General features: G+C 34.3%; 4 protein-coding genes across 5 annotated transcripts; 1 reads left to right on the top strand and 3 right to left on the bottom strand.

Moving 5' to 3' along the window:
- Positions 1 to 1,099: 1,099 nt before the first annotated feature.
- LOC107004785 (BAHD acyltransferase At5g47980-like) lies at positions 1,100 to 3,140 on the top strand. Its single transcript, XM_015203139.2, is given in 4 exon segments — positions 1,100 to 1,235; positions 1,560 to 2,005; positions 2,056 to 2,308; positions 2,910 to 3,140. Coding segments are annotated over 4 exon segments (861 nt in total). The 3' UTR covers positions 2,936 to 3,140.
- Positions 3,141 to 3,566: 426 nt separating this feature from the next.
- On the bottom strand, positions 3,567 to 11,850 carry LOC107004771 (dihydroorotate dehydrogenase (quinone), mitochondrial). 2 transcript variants are annotated; one of them, XM_015203125.1, is made up of 11 exons: positions 11,443 to 11,850; positions 10,268 to 10,350; positions 8,323 to 8,646; positions 7,849 to 8,101; positions 7,180 to 7,260; positions 6,966 to 7,073; positions 6,546 to 6,575; positions 5,664 to 5,801; positions 5,135 to 5,172; positions 4,931 to 5,030; positions 3,567 to 3,934 (listed from the first exon to the last, which is right to left on the bottom strand). In XM_015203125.1, the coding sequence occupies exons 1-11, from the start codon at positions 11,584 to 11,586 to the stop codon at positions 3,860 to 3,862; spliced, it is 1,374 nt and encodes a 457-aa protein (XP_015058611.1). In that variant the 5' UTR covers positions 11,587 to 11,850; the 3' UTR covers positions 3,567 to 3,859. The 2 variants fall into 2 exon arrangements, with proteins under 2 accessions (XP_015058611.1, XP_015058618.1); XM_015203132.2 differs by having other exon boundaries at positions 3,852 to 3,982; positions 11,443 to 11,812.
- Positions 11,851 to 14,379: 2,529 nt separating this feature from the next.
- On the bottom strand, positions 14,380 to 18,185 carry LOC107022636 (serine/threonine-protein phosphatase 2A activator). Its single transcript, XM_015223268.2, has 3 exons — positions 17,517 to 18,185; positions 15,917 to 16,412; positions 14,380 to 14,794 (listed from the first exon to the last, which is right to left on the bottom strand). Exons 1-3 carry the CDS (start codon positions 18,154 to 18,156, stop codon positions 14,788 to 14,790), a joined length of 1,143 nt encoding a protein of 380 aa, XP_015078754.1. The 5' UTR covers positions 18,157 to 18,185; the 3' UTR covers positions 14,380 to 14,787.
- Positions 18,186 to 19,113: 928 nt separating this feature from the next.
- LOC107009018 (probable prefoldin subunit 5) lies at positions 19,114 to 23,228 on the bottom strand. Its single transcript, XM_015208272.2, has 4 exons — positions 22,943 to 23,228; positions 21,896 to 21,999; positions 20,584 to 20,661; positions 19,114 to 19,616 (listed from the first exon to the last, which is right to left on the bottom strand). Exons 1-4 carry the CDS (start codon positions 23,118 to 23,120, stop codon positions 19,533 to 19,535), a joined length of 444 nt encoding a protein of 147 aa, XP_015063758.1. The 5' UTR covers positions 23,121 to 23,228; the 3' UTR covers positions 19,114 to 19,532.
- Between the last annotated feature and the right edge of the window lie 146 nt (positions 23,229 to 23,374).

Genomic DNA, 23,374 nt, shown 5'->3' with positions numbered 1-23,374 from the left:
CGATTATTATACTATTTGCTACTACTATTATTATTTCCCCTTTCTATTATTTTTAAAATTATTTTTATGTGGTATTTCTTTTTCATATCTGTTTTGAATTGCTTTATTTGATCGAGCGTCTTTCTTCGATTCAAATGATAAATATTCATCATAAATTGTTATTTCGCCCTAATATTAAAAAAAAAAGAGAAGATATTTAATTTTAAAATGCTGGCATCACAGCTTCTATTGGAACTTAGCAATTTTTTTTATTAAAAAGCTGTCTCTCACCTACTTTTGTTGATTTAGAAAATATAGCCATCTACGATTAAATTATATAATTTTAAAATTTATATATACTAACGGATAATACAATAAATTCTTTCATCGTCAGTATAGTTTTGACCAATTATAACAAGTTACATAATTTTACTTTAGGTTACGATTATCGATGCTATTAAGAAAGAATTACTCACGATCAGAGACGAAGCTAGGTGGGGTATATGAGTTCGGATGAATTCAATAGCTTTTCCGTATATCTTATATTTGTATTAGAAAATTCATTAAATATATATTCTAAAGGAAATTTGGAACCCTGAACTTTTAATTCTAGTTCCGTCTCCGTTCACAATCACATTTTAGTAATAACGAACTTAGGGTTTAAACATCTTTTAAACTATTTTATCATTTTTCCTGTGGTACCAGGTAATCTATTTTCAACTATTGATGTATCCAAGTCAAACACTCAAATTCAACTATACATACACATTTTTTTTTGTTCTATCGTTATCTCCTTTTAATTCTGCTTTCAGTGGTGAAATCAAGATATTCATTAAGGGGGTTCGAAAAAATAAAAACGTAGTTTCTTGAACACTTAAATCATTGATTAAACCTCTACTGAAATCTATATACTCACTAAAATAAATAATCTTAGATATACAGTATAATCGAGAGAGTTCTGGTGAACACCCCCTCCCCCCCTAGATCAGCCTTTGCCTACTTCGATTACTTCCTTTGAGCTAAGATTCAAAATGTATCAGTAAGATCTGCGTACATCCTACTCTTCGGACTCCGCTATATAAAGCCATTGCCAACTTATTAGACAAAAATATCTCTAGCCATGGAGAAAAAAGTAGAGATAACATCACAAAATTTGATAAAACCTAAAGTTTGTCATTTTGAATCCTTCAGTTTTTCAGCTCTAGATCAACTTGCTCCCCTTCCTCACTATCCAATTTTTCTATACTATCCAAATGATAATAAAAAGAGTTCGGAGCCTAAGGGTACAAAATATTAACAAAAATTTCAAAACGGTATATAAAATTTTATATTAACCAAAACGGTAAAATCGCTGCATCAATAGCGATTTAACATTTTTTTAAAAAAGAAATAGATGCCTATGCAGCGATTTCCTTGATATATATATATATTTTTAGAAAGAAAATGTTATCGCGATTTTGCTCTTTCCGGTGGGGTAAGTCGCTGTTGATGCAGCGATTTTACCGTTTTGATTAATATGAAATTTTATATACCGTTTTGAAATTTTTGTTAATATTTTATACCCTTTAGGCTCCGGACTCATAATAAAAAATCAACCAACATATCAACAAAATCCCAACAACTAAAAAATTCATTATCCAAAATTCTATCTGATTTTTATCCATTTGCTGGTAGATTAATCAATGAAAACACTTCAATAAGTTTCAATAATCACAATAATGATGATTTTGGTGTATTATTTATTGAAGCTTTTGCACATAACTATAATCTCCAATAGGATATTCTTCTCTCAGGCATTAAAACAAACACTTGTGGACACTTTCTCCCAACACTTGATTCACTATTGCAAACTCATTTGTTGATTGTTCAAGTCACATTCTTTGAATGTGGAGGCATGATTCTAGGTTGTTGGGTTTCTCATAAGTTATCCGACGCTACGTCTATTTGTAGTTTCATCAATAACTGGGCATCCACTGCTCGAGAAGCAGCAGTGGATGCCCAGTTATTGATGAAACTACAAATAGACGTAGCGTCGGATAACTTATGAGAAACCCAACAACAGCAGTGGATGCCCAGTTATTACTGACCCCTGATTTTAAAACAGGGGTCAAAATCTTCCCACCTACCCAAAAACCCTATCCATCACCATTCACTAACTTCATTTTTAATAAACAACAACTCGTTTCGAAGATCTTCTTGTTTAATGGACCTAGCATCGCGAATCTCAAGACTAAAGCTTTATCTAAGGATGTACCTAGCCCTACGCGTGTTGAAGCCGCGTCAGCTCTGATATGGAAATGTGCGACTGTCTCATCTAAAAGCAGCTCTGGTACGTCTTACTTATCACATGTAGTGAATGTTAGGAAAAGACTTGTACCTTCATTGCCTAGTGGGACTATTGGAAATTTTTTTGGTTTTTCATTGTGTACTAAAAGTGAGAGTGACATTAATGAGTTACCAAATCTTGTGACTATAGTTAGAAAAAGTTTATTAGAGTTTCCTTATATTGAAAATGGTACAAAGAGTTTAAATTGGGATGTGGCTTTAGATCCTATAATTGAAAATTGGAAAATGATTGGAGATATTTTATCAAGAAGTAGTGATATTGAGTTGTATAATTTTACTAGTTGGTGTAATGTGCCTTTTTATGAAGCAAATTTTGGATGGGGGAAGCCAAAATGGATGAGTATTATGGAACTTTACTCTAAAAATATGATTTTGCTAATGGATTCTATAGATGGTGGGATAGAAGCTTGGATTTGTTTGGAGGCAAAACATATGTTAGAGTTTGAACAAAATCAAGATTTACTAGCTTTTGCCACCATTAAATAAACAATTATGTGTTGGTAGGGAGCGTTTCCCCCCTTTTATGACATTCTTTCGAAACTGGTTAAGAATGAGCGTTGACATCTCAATCTGAATCCAATCAGGTTTGTTGATCATATCTCCTTCCTAGCGGTACATGGCGCGAATCTGGCTTATATGGGTTGTTATTGTATTGTATTATGTTGTTAATTTAAATATGATGTTTGTTTTGATTGTTACTTGTTGTTAAACCGATGAAAAGTCTCGTCTTGTTTGATTTGATGTGATCATATTGTTGCCTTTTTTGCTTAATCATTTTATTTTTTACTCATAATCTATAATCTTATTGTCCTTTACTTTACATTTTATAATAGCTTTACTCCGTATCCTTTTATCATTCAAATTGCTGGTGTGTAATATTATGTAACAACTGTAAATGACATAATATATTCGAACGTTGTATTTGTCAAATCGATACAATACAAATCACATCGTTATACTTTTTTTCGCGCTCTTGTTTCGTCTCAATACTTGCACCTTATTCTGCACTGTCAATGTACGCAAGTTAAATCCATGTATTAATACACACGAAAAATGACCACACTTGGCACAATTTTTCCAACACTTTGCTTGATCTTCTCAGTTTGGAAGGAATGAGAACCGCGTAAATTAGCAGACTGAAGAAAGTAGTACGTACGCAAATTTTATCCCTACCTTCACGAGGTAGGAAAGTTGTTTCTAATAGACCCTCGGCTAGAGGAAAGAAAGCTAAAGAGAAACTATGAGCAAGAATTCACCATTACCTTTCACTTTGTATTTTGTGGATTCAACTCCCATATCAAAGACAAATATCAACCAAAGATCCAAAATTTTGTTACTATGTTACATTAAGAAAAAAATGAGTCACTTGCCACAAGTAAACCATAAACATCTAAATTTTTGGAAGGCATCACAAATAATGTAGCAAATTGTATGAGCCAAAATGGGAAGGCACCAAAACTTTCGTTTTATTAAGACTGCGGCAAAAATGTAGTCAGCCCCTCGAGCTCAAATGACTGGATGACAACAGCGAAAACTATCTGCAGTCTGCCCCAACAGCTTCATGGATTGACTTGTAACCATCCTTTTCTAAGCATTGCGCGAGTTCAGCCTATAGAAAGAGAGAGTGTTGCAATACGTGAGCAGAATGTTCGTTAATCTACAAGTGAGAGTAGAAATAAAGAAAGTGAGTTATTTTATTGCAAGAAGAGAGCAGAATATGTTTTTGTTTGCAGATGAGAGCAGGAAAAAATGAACCTAGGTTAGTGGAAGATTAAGCGGCTCGTATTTATAGCAGCAGTTTATCTCAAAAAGGATTAAAATTGGAGTTGAATGAAATCCTGAACTTCACAAAGTAAAATCAAAGACAATCCTGTGCACAATTTACATCCATATCCGGCGAATCCATCAAATATTAAGTTATAGTAGGGATAAAAGAGATTTTTCTATGCCAATTTGCAGGTTAAAGTGTCTGCAAAAGATACTACAGCACACGCACAAAAGCACCTGAAAAGAAGGGGGTAGGAACCACTTTAAATGCGAGTTTCTTGAGCTAATGGAACCTCAAAGAGGAAATTCCGACTTCAGATTGATTTACCTAATGCTTGATGTCAATCTAGTCTTGTGAAATAGGGGATGGATTATCAGTCAGCCGTGTGGTTATATTTCACTTCTCCATGGAGTAGCACACACACGGTATATACCTATTACCTCGTGCATGATATCAACATGGTATATACTATTCCCTTATCCCTCTTCTTCTGCTGGCACCATCGGCCCTCACAGCTTTGACCCAGCCAAAAGAGGAATAGAAAGGATCTCTCCTTCTTTACACCCTGTAGCTAATCGTGATTCTATGAATAAACTTTTATGTCTATACTACCTAAAAGAAAAACTAAAAGCGAATAAGAAAAACAAAATGTCCCAACTTGAAAATCTGCCTCGATCCCATGAATGAAAGGCAAGAGAACTTTTGGAATGCATGTTCGGTTAGAATCAGGGTTTCATCTTGTACCATATTTCTTCTATACTTCGTATTATTTATAGAACTCTGACGAAAGAATATATGATAGATATCCAGAACTTAATGAGCATGAAAAACCAATACCTTAATATTGGGGATAAGTGCAGGTCCTCCATATCCAAATGCTGTATAAAGCTGAACAAGAGTTGCACCAGCTCGAATTTTTCTGTATGCATCCTCGCCACTGCAAGAAATGCATAATTTCAAGTATTCAAATATTTACCAGAATTGCTAATGAAATGAAAGATGTTAATACTTGTTACAATCATGGACGAGGGAATGGAGTACCTGCTAATACCTCCACAACCAATCAGAGGAATCCTTCCCTGTTAGAACAAACATATGAGGTTATCAGTTGCATCAAATATAGACAACGGAAGATATTGTTTTTGTCATATGCTGAGGATACGAATGTAGCGAGAGACAGAAGTGAACAGAGCAATATGCAGATAGTTTCACCTCAAATAATCAAATGAAAGAATTATTCAAGGTTAAAATTTGAGCAGCAGAAAAGTCAACAAAAAATATAAGAATACAATATATCATACTCAATAGAACAATAAATACTTGAAGTTATACTCCATACATAACAATTTTATGTAGTAAAAGTTAAAAGGAATCTGTGTTATTTCTATAACAGGAAAAATTACAAAAGAAAATTGAAGAGAACTTTTTTTAGGAGAACATTGACATGGATCAATTTAAATACAGCAACAAGACACAGGGAGGACCAAAAAGAACCAATCCACCTGTTCCACTCCAATTTGATAACTAGCACTGTGCACATATTCCAGATACAACGGGACAGTACACTTACCTTAGTCAGAAGATACATCTCTTTAAGTATATTTGTTGACATATTAAAGAGTGGCTTCCCACTCAAGCCACCAGTCTCTTGTGCCACAGGGTTTTGACTAACTGAATCCGGTCTTTGGATTGTAGTATTTGATATAATCTACAAGCATCAAGCATAGAATGTTGGTATTTATGTTAAAAAAAATAAAATGTTTCACGGAATGCAGGTGGTCAAACATGAAAACAAGGAAAGCATAAAGCTCGTCATACCTACTTGTGTCACTGGGTTTTATTTTTGCTTATCTTTTCTTTTGAGGGGGGGGGGTACAGAATGCTCCTACCAAAAATCATTTCTTCACGGATAGACACTCAATATTTGACACAATGAGAATGGCACAAGAAAATTAATAAGAAATGGTTCACACAAACATGAATTGCCACTAACTTAGTTTAGCTCGATGCCAAGCTTTGTTTCTTTCCTTTCTTTTGGCTAATACATCATTATTTCTTATTGCTACTGAGTGGCAACACCTTTGTACCAATTCCATGAAAATCCTAATCCATTTTATGTATAGAAAAGCCAAGATCATAAAGTTTTAAATGTGAATATTATAGTACAAGAGACCAGTTGCTCAACTTCTAATAATTATTTGAGGATAAATTAAACAGCGAACCACAGAACCCCAAGTCCCAACATGGAATAAACTGTTGGTCAATATAAGCTCAATGTCACAAACCAAGTAGCTCTTCCTTTTTGGATAGGTATAGTCAGAAACCAATTAGATATTGTCATCATGAATCTCCCAACACCAAAAGTGCTGCTCGAAATCCAACAGTAAGGGACTTACTTTAACTTATTAAAAAATGCAAAAAAACAATACTAAAGTTCTCTTTAAAACTGTACCAGTCCGTCCACACGAAGAGCAAGAGCCACCTACAATAGTACAAAGAGAACAAGCCATAAGAACAAATCAACAACTACTAAAATCGTTGTTGCTCGGACTCTTCAAAAATGTCAACAGGCGCGAGTCAGATTCTCCAAAAGTAAAGTAATGTACTTTTGTAGAATCGGACATGCGTCCGGCAGCAAAAGGGAAGTGTCTGCGCAACTTAGTAGGTGTTTGGATTGATTTGGGTAACACAAAAAGTGCTTTTAAGCTGAAAAAGTACCCAAAAAAAAAATCAAAAGTCAAAAGTTGGGGGTTCCCAACTTATGACTTTTGGCTTTTAACTTACAAGTCACTTGAAAAGCAAATCCAAACACCCCCTTAGATTACAAATCAATCCCAAGCTAGTTTACATATGAGTAGAAATGGTTCCATACCGCTGCAATATCTTCAAGATCTTGTTTGGACAAATCTGGAGCGATTTTTACAAGTAAAGGCGGAGGTCCCTCCTCACCCCACTGCATTTCATCACGAGCTGCCTGGACCTATATAAAGATACTGAAAGGACTTAATCTAATACTTGGTGACATGGTCTTAAACATTACCATAGGTAAACTAGCACAATATAACAGAAAGGCACCAGGCAAAAACCTTCTTCACAAGATCCTTCAGTTGCTTTCTTCCCTGAAGTTGGCGTAGTCCTGGAGTATTTGGGGATGAGATATTAATTACCTAAAGCAGTAAAGGAGACTATGAATCAGTCTTATAAACAATACTAGGGAGGCGTTTCTGGAAGCTGGTAGAGAATGTCTCCTTCATCAAGAGAATTAACTTAGCGAAAATTTACCTAATTGTTCTCAGAGATTAAAAAAACAATTACTATGTTTGTTTCCGCTTCTATCGAATGATGAAATGGAAAGTGACATTGCCAAAAACACCACATGTAAAATATCAGAAAATATAACAAACACAGAAAAGTTTATGAAATTAGCAGTCTGTAATTCTCTCTTTGGAGTGTGGGTGGGTAGGAGGTTCTTTTCAAACCTTCATATATTTGATGAATTAGTCTAATGGGTGTTTAGAAAAAGATAAAATGTCCTGGTCCTTCAGCCTGCAACATGGCAATCTGATACATAGTTTTTCTTCATTCTAGAAGTTAATTAAATAAAAAACAGATTTTGTATGCATTTTTAGAAACTAGATGACAAAAAGCACATAAGTTTACACACACACATAAAACAAAAAGGAGTACCAAACAGGTGTAATCCAAGAGCATGCAAATATCCAAACAAAAGACACATAATAGTTTCAGACATCTACCAAGTAGTCAGCATACTGAGATAATGTATGAACTCCTTGGACATAATCTGCTGCAGCATCTTCACTTGTCTTGTTCTTTCCAAGGTTAACACCAAGAATACCAGGACCAGCTTTCCCTCCATGCTTGACTTCATCTCCTGCTGGAGATGAAGTACTAGATGTTTCCAACTTTCTCTTACCATGCTGAGCACCCAATCTTTTGGCAACCACAACAATTCCTTCACTATTGAAGCCACACCTATTGATTAAAGCACTGCCACCAAACAAAGGATTCTTACTTTTACAACTTCCAGAATCAAGCATTTTGATCTTCTTTTTTTATTTTTGATAAGCATCAAGCTTTTTAATTATTAAAGATATAGAAATGAATTTCACTGGGAAAACCACAAGAGAAATAAGAATAGTTCAAGATCAGAAAACATAACAGGTGTTGATGGTGAGTTGGACACAATCTGATTAGACATGCATTCTTACCCTTCATTTGGCAACCTAAACATACGTGGTTTTGGGTTGCCATCCTGTGGAATGGGCGTTACTGAGCCAACTTCAACAAAACCAAAACCTAATCCAAGCAAGCCTTCAACGGCCTCGGCATTCTTGTCAAATCCAGCAGCAAGACCAACAGGATTTGAGAACCTTCTTCCCCATACATCAAGGCCCAATATAGGAAGATCAGGCCTCTTCTCCCTTGGAACCCATCCTCGGGCTGCAGCAGAGACTGCCAGTTTGTGAGCAACCTCTGGATCCAGAAATGCAAAGAATGGATTTACAAGCTTTGTTGCTGAGAATAGCCAGCCACTGCACGTATTTTGGAACATAAATGTAAATTTCACCCAAACCTTGTAATAAACAACAATAGATACAGTTCAGGCAAAGGGAGAGAGGGAAAACTGGAATTAGTTCGATATAATTAAATAATCCAACAAGATACAGAAGATTGTCAACATAATCTCACAAATCAAACTGCAGATACTAATATGCTTATATATGTATGATGATTAGAAATCTTTTGTACCTATAACATTCAAGTAACTCAAACCAACAAGCTCATTGAAGCACACCAATATCCTTTTTCTGTTCTACCGTAGGCAAGAAAATCGATCTAATTGAAGAAGCCAACAGAAATCATAGGCAACAAACCAATTCCCTCTAATTTAAGGAAACATCATTCTCAAACCCCAAAGAAATGATTATTTGGAAATGTAAACCACTGCTAAGCCTTCATAAGGAGAAGGCAGAGCAGAGCATGGAATACAGCTCCTTTGGCACTTATGTGGGTGCTTTGAAGAAAGAACAACAAAACAGCTTTTGAAGGAGCAGAAAGTAAATTTATACAGTTGAGGTCCCTCTACTCAGTTTTGGTCAATTTTCAAGGGAGACGCATAACCGTAGAAGAGAACCATATCATGCAGGTTCTCTATCTTCTGTGTATCACTTGTACACAAGGTATCCACCCACACCAATAAATTCATTACATATCTAGTAAATAAATAAATACTCACAACTGAGCAATTTTATCACAGCGGAACCACTTCTAAGGTAACACCCCCATGAAACAACAACCACACATATTCTCATAAGTTCAGTTTTAAGCCAACACATGTATAAAGCACCAACTAGCATCATTTTCTCTTTCCATCTCACGAGCAACTAAGGGAAGCATTTTTATGAATTATATAGGTCGTTCCAACCTGCTTGGGAGTTGGGACTGAGGCGTAGTTGTCTTTTTTTTGTTTATAAGTTGCTTCAACTCTTAGAATGAACAGACTGGGGGTGGCTTCTATGTATGGGGATTGGAGAACAAGATATAGACCAGATCCCTCAAAACATTTGCTGAACCATCCACATCTAATGTCTACTAAGAGTGTTTCTTCCAGTGAAAAAATGTAAAACTCATCTCCGACCCCAACCACACCCCTCTAGAAAAGCAAAAAGCTAAGAAGTATTGACCAAAAATAAAAACGAAAAATGCTGGCAACTTTATTATCTCTCTCCTCCTTTCCTGAGACATGTTATTGAGTTGATAAGCCAAAAATTATCTCTGAACTGGAATCCTACAACCGTTGGCCTTGGTTGAGTCTCACATCTAGATATGCTGAAGTCCAAAGAAGAACAGTAAGCTTCATGCATCCTCATAAATATCATAATCCATATCGGAAGAATGTCTTAGATGAGAAGTTGCAGGTACACTAAAATGTAAGTGTACCGTTTTCTTTTGCTTCTTGTGTGTGCCTGTGTGTGTACATCCAACCAATGTGCCCAAAAAAATTACACTACATTACCATTTAATTTTCTTTGTTTGGTTCACTACAGGATTCATGAAAAGAAATCTGTACAGCACACATGCATTTATTTGTCTCTCAACTGTTCTATAGCCACTGTTTTAAAAGTAAATATCTCAAAGATATAAATTCAGTACCAGAAGGTGGCCTCATCAACTGTACTTGCATAAGCTCCCCCAGCTATTAGTAGACCAATTGTGGCTCCTGTTAGCAACCTTCCCTACAGTTTTAACCAAGATACTGATATAAAATACAAGAAGAAGGCTGAAGAAATTACTAACCCTTGTAAAAGCATGAGTAAATTTGAATACAGCTCGTGCACTAATAGGCAATTATCATATGCCAACTTCTAAAACTCAGGCCAACAGTACTAAAATTGTGGAAATTCCGTATGGAACTTCCAATATTCTCGAAAAAAAGGATAAACGTTGTTTTTAATAAATGAGTTACTTCATTTACTCGACATGGTTAAGATAATCAAATCCACTGATAAATTCATGAGAGTGTTTCAGGAAATAAGAAGATACACTCAGAATAATTCAAATCCCCAACTTAAACTGATAAAAGAAGAAATTAAATACTTCTTCATGTCCCATTTCTCTTTCATTGGAAGTTACCTATATTTCTTAATTGCATGATTTATCGTAGTGAGTCCAAATTCTTCTGTCAAATTCCAACCTTTTTTATGACAAGTTACTTAAAAACCAATCATATAACAATCAAATACAAAATTTGGCCATTTGTATCACTCTATTCCAACCATAAAGATTCTCTAGATAACTTTTTTTATAACTATGATATCCGGGACAGCTTGCACGCACATTGACTAACACCACGGGTTACCTGCTACCTCCTACCAATACATGTATCCACTAACTTTGTCCTATACTTCTCAGCAAGAAATTTCCTCTATAATTAAACTAGTAGTCTAAGAAAATAACATTCTCAACAGAACTTTTTTCTATAACTACGATATCCGGGACAACTTGCACTTGCACACACCTTGACTAATTCCACCAACTACTTGCTAGCTCCTACCAATACAGGTACCGGGCAACTCTATCCTATTCTTCACAGCACCTCTAAACTAGTACTCTACGAAAATAAAGATCTTTTTAATAACAATGGTATCTCGGCGCAAGAACCTCGATAATTCCTACCTTATACCAATACAGGTACCAAGTAACTCTATCATATAATTCTCACCAAGAAATTTTTTTACCTTTATTATTAAATTAGTACTCTTAAGTTAACAAAACTAAAGATACAAAACTATAAAAACCAAATAGAATAAACATAACAAAGAAAGTACCTTTTTTGAAGAATGAGGAACCTTAGGTAATGGAGGAACATTAGCTGAAGAAGTGCAATAATGTCTAGGAGGAGCAGAGCTTGGTTTTATTAGCTTACGATACAAGCTTTCTCTAATCAATGCAAATCCAACCCTTTGTTTCATTTTCTTTAGCAAATTGAAAAAAAAAACAAATCTTTAATAACCAAACACTTCAAACTTTACAACCCCAAATGCTCAAAAAAATTCAAGAAGATTTGTAGAGATACAGACAACTGATGACACTATGATTCATATGACTGAAAAGGGTATCTGGGGTAGCAGAGATGGGTGTAGGGGGGTGGGGTTTGGTGGGGNTTAAAGGTTTGTTCTTGAGAAGGAAGGAGGAGAGGTTTTAGCAAAAGATGAAAGGGGGAAGAGAAAAACCCTTTTTTCTTGATTTTATTAGGCTTTGGTATATATTCCTTTTTGGAAAAGTTAATTAAAAAATTATGCTTTAATATCTTTTACACTTTTTTTTTAATATATATAAAAAAATATTGTAATAATTGACTTCTTAAATTAAAAATTTTAAATGCGATAGATACTTTTGATTAAAGCCGTCAATATGGGCTAGGCCCGTTGGGCCAGCCTGGCCTAACTCGGGATTTAATAGGGTTGGGCTAAGATTTTTGGAGCCCATTTAAGAAAAGGGTTTTTTAGCCCAGCCTGAATAAGCCTGTTGATTTGATGGCTTGAGAAATATAGGTAGGGCCGGCCCGTGGGCCAATAATAATTAATTAAAAAATATAATATAATATTAAAATTTAAAATTAAAGAGAGTCCAAATTCAAAATAATTAGGTTAATATTTTTATTAATATATTTATACTTTTACTGAAAAAAAAAACTTAATAAATAAGATAATTTCAGAGACCTTCCTTCTAGGCTTCGCTCTATAACACTCACTTTCCCTGTGGTTTACGATATTACGTCTACCTCCCTTATTTTCATTTTCTTGTAACCATTCTTTAAACCTATTTAAATAAATATAAATTAATTTAGATTTGATAAATTTACCCTTATATATGAATGTTTAAATCTAATTTTCAATGATTTATCTTTATTCGTTGGATCATGTTTCTTCTTCGCTTGTGTAAATGTTTAACTAGAACAAAATCTTATCGTTCTTATCGAATTTCTTTTTTGGGAAGTTCAAATTTTGTCTTCTATTTGAAGAAATTGTTGCTGGGAAATGATGGGTTATTGTGAGGAAAGAAATTACGTGAATTGGTAAAGATGAAATAGAGATAAAGAGTTAATATTTGGTGAAAATGTGGGTCAGCTTAGTTGAAGACTTTGATCTTTGTTGGATTAAAAAAACAAGTCTTTGTGTTAATTTATTTTTAAAAAGTATTTGTTAAATGAGTTATTTTTTATATAATATTTATTTAGAAGAAATTTATATAAAAAAAGAGTAAAATTGTCAAATCTATATTAATTTATATTTACTTTAAATAGGTTTAAAGAATGGTTACAAGTAAATGAAAATAAGGGAGTTAGACGTAACATCGTAAACCAAAGGGGAGGTGAGTGTTATAAAGTGAAACATGGAGGTCTCTGAAATTATCCCTATAAATATTATAAAAATAATTTTATTTTGATTTGATTAACAAGTACTAACATTAACATCATGTAATATTGTTTTGTCGATATTTATGATAATATTTTAAATTATAATTTTAAATTTAATTTAATAATTATAAAAAAATATATTTTTTTAAAAAAAGTGGGCTGGCCCGTCAAGCCTGTAGCCCACGTACTTATGGGTTGGGCCGACCATTTTCTGGCCACGCCAAAAATGGGCTAGCCCAGACTGACCCGTAAAATGTCAAAGCCTGTATGGGTTAGCCCGAATGGATGGACTAGCCCATATTGACAGCTCTACTTTTGATGGTATTAGAATTTTGTGTGACCTAATATAGGTTAGAATTTAAATTGTAAAAACAGATATTACATTTGCTTGAATTTTGTATAAATATGAATTTTACTTTGTTGGTTAATCTTTAAATCAGATTTATGTGATGCACGAATAATATTTAATGAATTAATTATATCAAATTATTATCGTCTTGTTAAAATATTATAAATTTGATTGATTTAATAGTCTCAATTGTTTATTAATATATTGTTCCTTTACCCAATATTTACCTAAGGAGGAGAAGAATAGAAAATAAATAGGAAAAAGAAACATATGGTTATTGAATTACTATTTGCAAAATTTCAATATATTATAATCAAGTTGCTTATTGTTGTCAAAACCTATTCACTCTTTCATTAGTGATATTCTCATTTTCATTGCAAATCATAGGTCAAAATAAAGAATTTTAATGGTTGTTAGTTTTTTATTTTTTTTAGATAATTGTGATGTTCAAGTCAGTTTACACACCTTAATTAATTTCACGACATATCACATTCCTGCTTTGCTAAAATTTCTTTCGTTTTTTTAGGACAAGGAAAATCCGCAGTCGCTATCCTTTGGGTGCGCATAGGGTAAAATCTCCGCTCCTATGCAATAACTCGCAAACCACATAGGAGAGATAACCCATGCTCAACAAGCCCGATGCAACGAGCTCAACCCAGAAGTCAAACCCCTTGCTTTCGCTGGCAAGGGATTTCGAACTCGAGACCTCCAACATGGAAGTTCCAAGCCCAAATCATTGGGCCACTCGAGTAATCTCCTTTCGTTTTACGAAAGATAGCTTGTGAAACATCTTACTCCAAAGATGAGACAAAGAACATACAGTTTCACAAGAGAGTATGCTCCTTCAGATTAATATAAACAATCGCCAAAAACGGAATGACACATTTTTTTAATAGACTAAAAAGAAAACAATCGCCAAAAACGGAATGACACATTTTTTAACGGACTAAAAAGAAAAGTAAAACGAAAAAGAGAGAGTATTGTACTTTCTTGGTATTTGTCACAACTCACAAGGATTGCAGAGATATATTTGACAATGTTAGTTGGCCATATAAGAAGTAACTGTCAAAAGTTTAGACCACCACTCTGCAACTGGAGTAATTTTACATAGTGCCATGAAAAATTTACTTCAACATCACTTTTATAACAATAATATTCAAAATCTAGACAATAAAGCTGGTGGAAGGTAGTATAGGTATCCGGTAGAATGGTCAAGGTACGGGCAAGCTGACCCAGACAACACCGTTATCAAAACGAAGACAGCTGCTGAATAACAGGCTGATACATTAGAAGCATCAAACGGTGTAGATGTTTGCTGTCAAAATATTAGAATGTAGTGTTTCCTCCATCACTATATAGCTGCTGATAAATAGGAAGCTATATATGACTGACCCCTGGCTCGGATCATTGCCTGGATGAAAGAACAACGAAATTAAGCTTCAGATTTGCAGAGATGCCAAAGAATCATATAATAAGCCCGAATTCATATAATGACTTGTGAAATTACAAGATATACAGGTGAGGAAGTTAAAGATTCATTATTGTTAGTATGATATATTAGAAGATACCAATGCATCTCATCGATCTAGTCATTAACTTTAGAGTGATGCTCCCAGAATGTACCAATAAAGACTATTATGATAATGACATCGAAGATAAAGAGTGGTAAGAGGGGGAAACTTGGTGCATGATTAATAATGTAAAAATAATGGATCAAGAATTAAAGGAGATACTACAAAGAGAGAATCACAGACATCTATATTTAAATGTGTCCCACGTAAGCTGTATTCAGACGTCAAAAGAACTTGTGCCGAGGGGATGCTAGATCTGCACTTTCTGGTAATGGTAAAACAATTCAAAATGGAGAGACCCTGCAGGAGACAAACTAATAACCTGGGATTTGTGAAGTAAACCGAATTGGGGATACACAGGAAGTAGAACCATAATGCACTGTCAAATTATCCTTATAGTATGTTATACTAGTTATGATTAGTTTCTAAACTTTCAAACACTTGAGACAAATTCTTAAAGCTTGCATGATTTAACAGATGCACAAAAAATCAAGCCATTCAACTCTTAGGAAATTTATTTTGAAGTAACAAAAAGGTTTAAATTTGAACCCTACACTAGCTGAAATTACTTGTTTTTGCACTTCCTCATGCTCTTTGTCCATTCATAACCTTTTCATCGTCTCATTGTTGTCCATGTCATCAACAAAGTTCCAGCGTGGAGTGGTTTGACTCCACATATCAAAATTCTATGACGAAACAGGCCCAAATTCACGCTTCAACTTTTGACTATGGTTTACAATTACATACTCCAAATACTAACAAAGTATCAGTAAATTGGGACAAGATGGTAAAGGGTAAACTTACCTCTAGTTGGTTAAGGTTTCATGATGCACAACTAAAAATCTAACTTATCTCCAGAAAAGGGAGAGTTTGAAGACTAGCAAAGCCATAAGGAAATGAAATACTTCCATATCCAATATATTCATAAAACATAGAGAAAAACGTGAAAATAAGATGCATACCATTGGATAATGGAGCCGAAAAGGAAATGCTGCATGATAGGAACCTTCTGCAGAACTTCAATCTTGTACATTTTAAGTAAGCCACTGTTTACCTTGTTCCAATTGGGTACACCACTAATGTCATCTAACATGGGAGAGTGCTCTGCAAACACTCCCTTCTTCACCTTCATTATGAATACAATACACGAGAGATAAAGATATTCATTTGCAAAGTTCTCCAAGATATCTTTGTTATGAATAGATTTTGGTTTCATGTACTTGTGATCAATCAACTGAGATGACCCAAATATAAAAGGTAAGAAGTGGTAGTCATCTAGTCCCCAAACCCCATGGGACCCAGCAGGCTCTAGGCAATAGGTCACTTGCAACTTCCTCATCAAATCCAAGTACTTGACAAAAACCCTTGACACCAGAGCTTGATAGTCTTCTTCTTTCACAACTCCTAATCTTGCTAAACAATACAACAATGCTGCGAAATTTGTCTCATGTCCGGTACCTATATAACAGAAGTGATTAGTTCTAGGAATTAATATTAATTTGTTCTAGGAAGGCCAGTTATAGAACGCCAGCAGTCATGTGCACTTAAAGGTTCTAAAGGCATATTAAAACGTATAAAATAGTTCTATAGCATAATCCAGCAAAGTAAGAACTCAAATCAAAGGAGGAGAAAATTCCTTAAAGTAGATTGAAAAGTACAGTCATTTTCATGCAACTTTTTATATCATTGGTGTATCAAGAAAAGGAATCAGATGCTGAAGATAGGCTACTACGTTGTTCTCCATCAAAACTGAATATAAATCAGCTCAACAAGAAAACAAATGTTGTCATGCTCAATCACCAAACATAAGCACAAAATGAAAATGTGCCTATGAACAGGGGCAGACCCACTAATTTTTTCTGGAGGGGGAAATGATTTATTTTTACCCTCATAACATTATTAAACCTTGTTTTATATTTGTTGATGCATCTTTACATCCACCAACACGATCATAGGAAAGATGAGGTGAACACTGTGAAATGTTTGCTAAGGGCAGAACTCATCAACGATTCAACTGTTACCAATATTAAAAGCAACATAATATTCAATACTTCCTGTATTATGATTCTTTTAATAAACTACGTGTATTATGATCAATATATAACACATCTTCCGTTTCTTATGAAGTAAGTTTATTAATCTGGTTGAACTACCATATACAGGATTGTTATATCACACATCATTATACAATCCCACAAGAAAAAAGGTGCGGCAGAGCATCAGTCTGCAATGAATGTATCATATATTACTAACATTAACATTTTATGTTAGAATCACATCTTAGCCTTAACTACATTTCCTCCAACTAGTTCACAACTGAACTCATTTCTATATTCGGGAGCAGTAATAGTAGCACTAAACCATAACCAAGTATTCATTTCCAATCGTTTAACAAGAAAAGTTTCCGCAACTCTAGTTACTCTAAGAAAAACAACAACACTCCATCGCGCATAGTTAACACTGCCTATGTAAATTTCTGCAAAGGATATTCATAGCTGAGCTCAACTAATTTGGGAATGAAGCTAATCGATTGATAAATGAAACAAAATTCAACAAGCATACCATAATCAATTCTGCTGGAGTTCCCAAAGCTATCAGTGAAGTAAGGAACAAGTTCAACAGTAGCCGACTGGAGATCAGGAGGCAGAAACTGAAGCATAAATGACTCAGCATCACAGCTCATACGTTCATGCCACGTTCGGTACGCCAAGTTCCCATATCGAGACGACTGTGGTGCTAAAGGGATCTCATCAACGTAGACACTTAGGGTTTCAAGCACAGAAACAATGGCTAACACTACAGACGACTCATGACAAGGATCTGAGAGTTTATGTGAACGAATAGACTCCGATAGTAACACCACGAACCCGAGGAAGTTCTGGCAAGTAGGTGATGATTGAAACTGAACGATGTCGTTTTGGTTGTGGATTTTCTTCACCGGAGTTCGGAAATGGTAAGGAAGAGTTAACGGAACAACTCTCTGTGATTGAGGAACTGGTGTTCGCATGATGATTTCTCTGTTATTGGCTGGTGGTAGGTTGACGGCCGGAGCACGGATGGGGATGTAGTTGGGATTGGGATCAGGAGGCGGTGATGGGAACGCGGTGGGTCCGCCGCAGTTGACGCAGGTTCCGCCGTCGCCGCCGTCGTGATGGTGGTGGTGGAAGCCGATGGACGGTGGTGAGTTGTGATGGGGTTCCATTTTTTTGATACAATCCAAATTATGAGAGATTTTAAGATTTATATATAAGAAAATAACATAAAAAGTATTATATATCGTAATAATTTAAAATATTTAAAAAAATATATAAAATTATTACGATCAAATAAAGATTTGTTTGTTCAAAATTCAAAATGTTATCACGTAAATAGATATAGATTTTTACATAGATATCAAATATAAAAACTTTATTTCAAAATACATAAGTTTCTATATTCGAATTTACGAATAAAATTTCAACCTACACACAAATTAAAATAAATATCAATTTATTTGTAATATATATAGAACCCGTTCGATCACAAATATATTTGAGAAAAACTTTAACGATAGTGTTTGATTATACAATTCACCATTTACTTAGCAAATATATTCGATAAAAATCCCAAGCTTCAAATACTAGAAAATGATAGTGTTTGGACTAAGTTTTTATATTTGGAAATCTTTAAAGATTAAAAAGTTATCCCAAATTTTATATTTTATAAAAACACTTATTGTTTATTAATTTTAACTAATATTTATCAAACAAATTACTCCATTAATAACTACTAAGAGAATTGAGAAAAAAGAACAATTTATTTTTGTTAGGTTATAATTCTGAACCAGTGACGAATTTGAGTATGCAATTAATATAATGTTTTTGTCTGTCTTGTTATTTATCGTTAATGTTATAATATTATTTTTAACATAATATGTTCATTATAAAATGCTCCCAAAATTTATGACTATAAATACATAGCAAAATTTCACCTAAAAAAATAATTTGCCAAAAATATTATAAATCAAACCCTAGCATAATGTAATTTTTAGAGATAAAAATCATTTTGGCATATGAAATTGCAGTATTAATTTATCTGAAATTTGACTTAACAGTCCTAAACTAAAGACATTTTTTACCCTTAGAGATAAAGTCTGTGTATGCACTAATTTCTCCCGATCTGACTCGTGAAATTACACTGAGTATGTTATAATTTTACCGTAACAACAGCTTTCGTCTTCCAATACACACTCAAACACATACTAGTTGAAATAGAAACTTGAGATGCAGCAAAAGTAGAATTGTACCATGGTTTCACTCACCAAAAGACATTTGCAATGTAAATCATAAACTTCTTGTAATCAACCAAATGTCTGCTACAATGGAACAGATGATCATCAATCAACGATTTCTCGCGGAAGGTAAAAAGAACACGAAAAGTGAGGGTGAAAGGGAGGGAGGTACGTTGAACACTCGTTGAACTTCTACTTCACAGCTCCAGTAATACTAATTCAGACAGAATTTGGTACTCGTAAAGTTCTTTTGAGGCACATGAGCTCGTTGAGTTATCAACGAAGGGACCTCCAGAGCGTTGACCTTTCTATTGTGCTTGAGCAAGTTGTCTTAATTTAGCTTGCAAGATAAGACCAGTTTCATCAGCAACACTTTTCTTCTTCGTCGCAACCTGCATTTGTACAAATGATTACTAAATCAAGAAGGTGCTTTCCATAACAAATGAAAAATATGATTAGAGTTGGTTGTATAAATCCAAGAAATCTTTGTACAGTATCATCGGCACAACATATGTTAAAAGACCGACAGATCGTCCCTCTGTTTCAATTTGTTTGTCTTGCTTTCTTCGTTATCAAGCAAGGACATTGCAGATGCACGGAAAGAATAGAAGTAGAGGAGTGGTCAGTTGCTGGAGAACATCAAGCGGAAAGAGTATGAGAAGGATAAGAACATGGAAGTAGTAGACGGGAAGGAAGGTGAACAACGACATCACAACAGAAGGAAAAACCGGAATCAGAATAGGCGGCAACATAGAGAAGGGAAGAATCTGAAGAATCGGAGGTATAAATATACTATAAAATATAAATGAACCATTCCAATGGTACGCCAGAATCCAGATGAAGTCGGGATAAAATTTGAATTTTACGCTAACTTATTTTTCTGAAGAATCTGAACTCTTCCTCACAACAGAAATTGAGCTTATGACAGTAATCACACTGTTCTTGATGATGTTTCTTAATGAGTTTAGTCATGTAGTTTGTGTGCGTGCGTGTGTCGCATGTGCATTGACAGAGGTCACATGATGCCCTCTAAAACCTTCTTGTACATTTGTGGTATGACACACGGCTGAGAACGCCTTGGAACCCATAAAAGCAATTTTTTTCACTTAACTTTTTCTCACATCTATCGCACCAAGTAAAGAAGGCTGATTTACATTAGATAGATGATTAAGACGATATCTCACAAATCACAGAAATACCAGGTAGGAGGATTGTTACAGATAGGGTACTTAGTAAATCAGAAATGAAACCACCGAGAAGGTTTCTCCAGGCAGAATTTATGTCAAAACAGAATAAATAAACAGCTCAAAAATTGCACAATGAACTCGCTCCACCAAGTGAAACAAAATGGATACTTACATCAAGAAGCTGCTCGTAGTTGGACTTAAGCAGGTTGATTTTCCGCTCACAGTAATCTTTTCCTTCTGTCATTGTTTTCTATTCAAATAAAGAAAAGAACACAATCTTAGGAATGAAACTTCTAGCGTTAGAAGTAATTGAAAAGATAATAAATGGCTTTTCCACAGATGAAAAATTGAAGCATGGAATAACAAATGTGTTTTCTTGGATAATGCTACAACTACAGTCTCTTAGATTCCAAGACATCATCAATTTATTTCTTGAAAATGTAAAAGGAAAATGGATGATCCAAGAACTACATAAAACATACTTCGTGATACATGAAGATAAATCTTTGAAGGGAAAAATAACTTACTTAAGACCTATAAAGATCAGAAAATCTAGAATAAACATCCAACTACCTAAACTTAATAAAATCAAATAACTAGAAATTGTCAAAGTAAGTGTCCGCTGGACTTCTTTTCAGTCCAAAACAGAAGATCATAACCATAAAAAGATATTTAGCATGTAGAAAGAATTTTTTGAATTAATCATAACTATGTTGCTTCCAGCATACGTAGCAATGAAATCAATTACATTTCCTGGAAAATAAACAGTTCATTAGGACAGAAGAAAACTCAACCTCTTTAAATAACAATCCTCAAATAGACAATATCAATTATGACCTCCACAAAGAGAAGGTAAAATATAGGAAAAATAAAGTCTGACAAGAACGACACAATTTAAACAGCATCAAGTTCCTCGAGAATCCAAACCAAGCATGTCAGTAACAACCAAGGCACATTACCAATGGATTTAGAATATGCTCCCCCATACGACTCTCTTTCCATTTTGCTACACTTCAAAATGTTTGAGACCAACATTTCTATACTACTTACTCAACTTCCAAAAATACATGTCCACTAAACTATTCAATATATAAACTTCTGATATGTTTTCTTAAGACTTAAAATCAAACTGACTTTCCAACTACTATGTTTATTTTCTTTCACTAGACCAATATACTTCACAAGTTAAATTAAGTCCTTAAATTCTGTGGTAAATCAAACACTAACATATAAATAAACCTTGGCTAAGAAATTGCTATACACAAGAAAAAAAAGTCTTTACTTTAGTTGCATACACAAAAGCATCTCCATGGTCACCCTATCCTAATTCACCCCAGATACCCATCAAATATATATATATATATATATATAGATAGATAGATAGATAGATAGATAGAGATCGTAGATTTATCTATTCATTTAGCAGAAATAAATAGCAAGCCAAATGTCCCAATTACAGATGCAACCAACAGATAAATACATACCTCAACAAAATATCCAGTGCCGACATCTACCAAAACCTTATCAGCATCATCTAGAGTTCCCGGCACATATAACGACGCTGTTAAAGGCACCAACATTTTCTTCCCTGAGCAAGGAAACACAGTAAGAAAAAACCAAAACCAATATCACAAATTTCACAATAAAGTCCTAATTCTTAAAAGGCATTTTGCAGTACAAGAGGGATACGAACCAACATTTTCTTCCCTGAGCAAGAAAACACAGTATAAAAACCAAAACCCATATCATGTTAGTAAGGTTTTCATTGAAGATAACAAGGTCAACTTGGCAGTATACAACAGACATACCAATCTCTCCAAACGATACCAATGCTCTATACAAGCAGGAACTACATGGATGCATCACATGAAAAGAAGGATACTACTCATCGATTGAACAAAGCTCTTCTCCGCCCATATCATATACTTCACAATAAAGTCAAAAGCACAGTCTTTTACCCCTAATTCCTAAAAGGGTATTTTGTATTACAAGAAGGATACCAACCAACATTTTCTTCCCTTAGCAAGATAACCAAAACCCATATCATAAATTTCACAATGAAGTCAAAAGTAACAGTCTTCTACACCTAATTCCTAAAAGGGTGTTTTGCAATAAAAGAGTGAAAAAAACCAAAATTTTCTTCCCTGAGCAAGAAAACACAGTATCAAAAACCAAAACTTATGATCATAAATTTCACAATAAAGTCAAAAGAACAATCTTTAGCACCTAATTCCTAAAAAGCTGTGTTGCAGTACAGGATACAAACCAACATTTTCTTCCCTGAGCAAGAAAACCAAAACCCATATAAATTTCACAATAAAGTCAAAAGAACAATCTTTTACACCTAATTCCTAAAAGGGTGTTTTACAGTAAACCATTCACACAAACCAACGTTTTCTTCCCTGGAAATACAAACAAAGCATAACAAACCAAACCCCATATCATAAACTTCACAAACAAACAAACAAAAAAACAATCTTTTTCACCTAATTTCCAAAAGGGTATTTACCAAAACGATAATCAACACAAACCTTGAGGGCGTAGTGACAGATCTTGAAGGGCATTAGATGCGATTTCGAGTCGAGTAGTTGCTGTACGGATGTTATTGAGGCTATCTTGAAGAAGGTTCACTTCTAGATCGGCTTGTTCTTTGAGTGCTTTAAGTTGCTCCACACTCATCTTCTCTATTTCTAGTGTTCTTGACGCCATTTTTCAATTGCCACCTTCTTCCCAAAAACCCTCTCTGCTGCTGCTGCTAGATGAAGCTTGTTGCAATGTGTTGAGCTTATTGGAGTTGATTTTAGTTTTTGTTTATATTTATTATTATGTATTAAAAAGAATATATATTGTATAGTTTTTATAAAAGTATTTGTTTATAAAACTATAGTCTCTTTTTTTTTTTTTGGTAACATGTAAAAATATTATCATTACTATCGAAGAACAATTACATGTAAAGAGCACCT

The sequence above is a fragment of the Solanum pennellii genome, chromosome 1 (assembly GCF_001406875.1).
Source record: "Solanum pennellii chromosome 1, SPENNV200".
Taxonomy (NCBI): domain Eukaryota; kingdom Viridiplantae; phylum Streptophyta; class Magnoliopsida; order Solanales; family Solanaceae; genus Solanum; species Solanum pennellii.
This window is presented reverse-complemented; position numbering and strand designations above follow the sequence as displayed.